Source organism: Alternaria infectoria (assembly GCF_024043175.1).
Source record: "Alternaria infectoria strain BMP 0036 chromosome Unknown scaffold_14, whole genome shotgun sequence".
Taxonomy (NCBI): domain Eukaryota; kingdom Fungi; phylum Ascomycota; class Dothideomycetes; order Pleosporales; family Pleosporaceae; genus Alternaria; species Alternaria infectoria.
This window is the reverse complement of record NW_026250703.1, coordinates 775736-776624: the sequence shown is the minus strand read 5'-3', so window position 1 is coordinate 776624 and position 889 is coordinate 775736. Positions and strand designations below refer to the sequence as shown.

Here is an 889-nt window from a genome sequence, read left to right as displayed (position 1 = left end):
TCACCGCCGCCCATTCAACATCCTCCCCTCCTCATCCCCCTCCTCCAGATCACTCAGTTCAAACTCCTCCGCATTCCTCAAACTCTCCTCATCCCCCTTAACCTTCCCCCAGCCCTTCTCATCCGCAGGATTAGGAAACGGGTCCGCACACCCCCGATTGCGCAGTGCCGGATAATACCTCCTATACGTATAATGCGCCACAGCCATACCCAACACGGACCCCACACTAACATCATAAACATCGTGTCTATAGTCTTCACAACGAGAAATCGCAATAAGCGCTGCGCCAAGCAGAGGTGCGAGAGCGAGGAGGACGCGGGCGAGGTCGGCGCGCGGGCGGTAGACGTGGCATTGGCCTGCGATGAAGAGGGCGAGGTAGCCGAGGCCGCTGAAGGAGAAACTACTATGTCCGCTTGGGAAACTGCGCCACCCGTCGTGTAAAACGTGATGATTCGTTTCGGTGCAGACGTCAAAGGTGACGAGTTGGTGTGCGGGCGTGCCAGGAGCGGGTTTGCAGCGAGCGATGAGATCGGGGCGGGGACGGCCAACAGCGTTTTTAATCACGTCGGTGATGAACATGGTGAGGATCATGCTGATGAACCAGCCGAAAATTGTAACGTGCGCTTTGTGTGTTCCGGGGCGCAGGACAAGGGCCCAGGCGATGAGGACGCCGAGGGGCACGGCGCCGGCGTAGATGAAGAGCCAGGAGACGGGGACGCGTTCGTGTTCTGCGTGGGGGTAGTTGATGGCGAGGTTGTCGAGGAAGAACATGCGGTGGAAGGGTTCGGCGAGGAATTGTATCTGTGTCTAGTTTGTCAGTCTTGCTTTCTTGTTGGAACCGCGAGGGTTTATTCCGGTGTTGTGATTACGCACCAGTATGTACCCGCAT

At 57.4% G+C, this 889-nt stretch overlaps 1 protein-coding gene across 1 annotated transcript; it reads right to left on the bottom strand.

The window, feature by feature from the left end:
- Window positions 1–889, bottom strand: J4E92_008015 (uncharacterized protein; the record flags this gene model as incomplete). The annotated part of the gene is made up of 2 exons (XM_051499373.1): window positions 1–801; window positions 884–889. The coding sequence occupies 2 exons, from the start codon at window positions 887–889 to the stop codon at window positions 1–3; spliced, it is 807 nt and encodes a 268-aa protein (XP_051350622.1).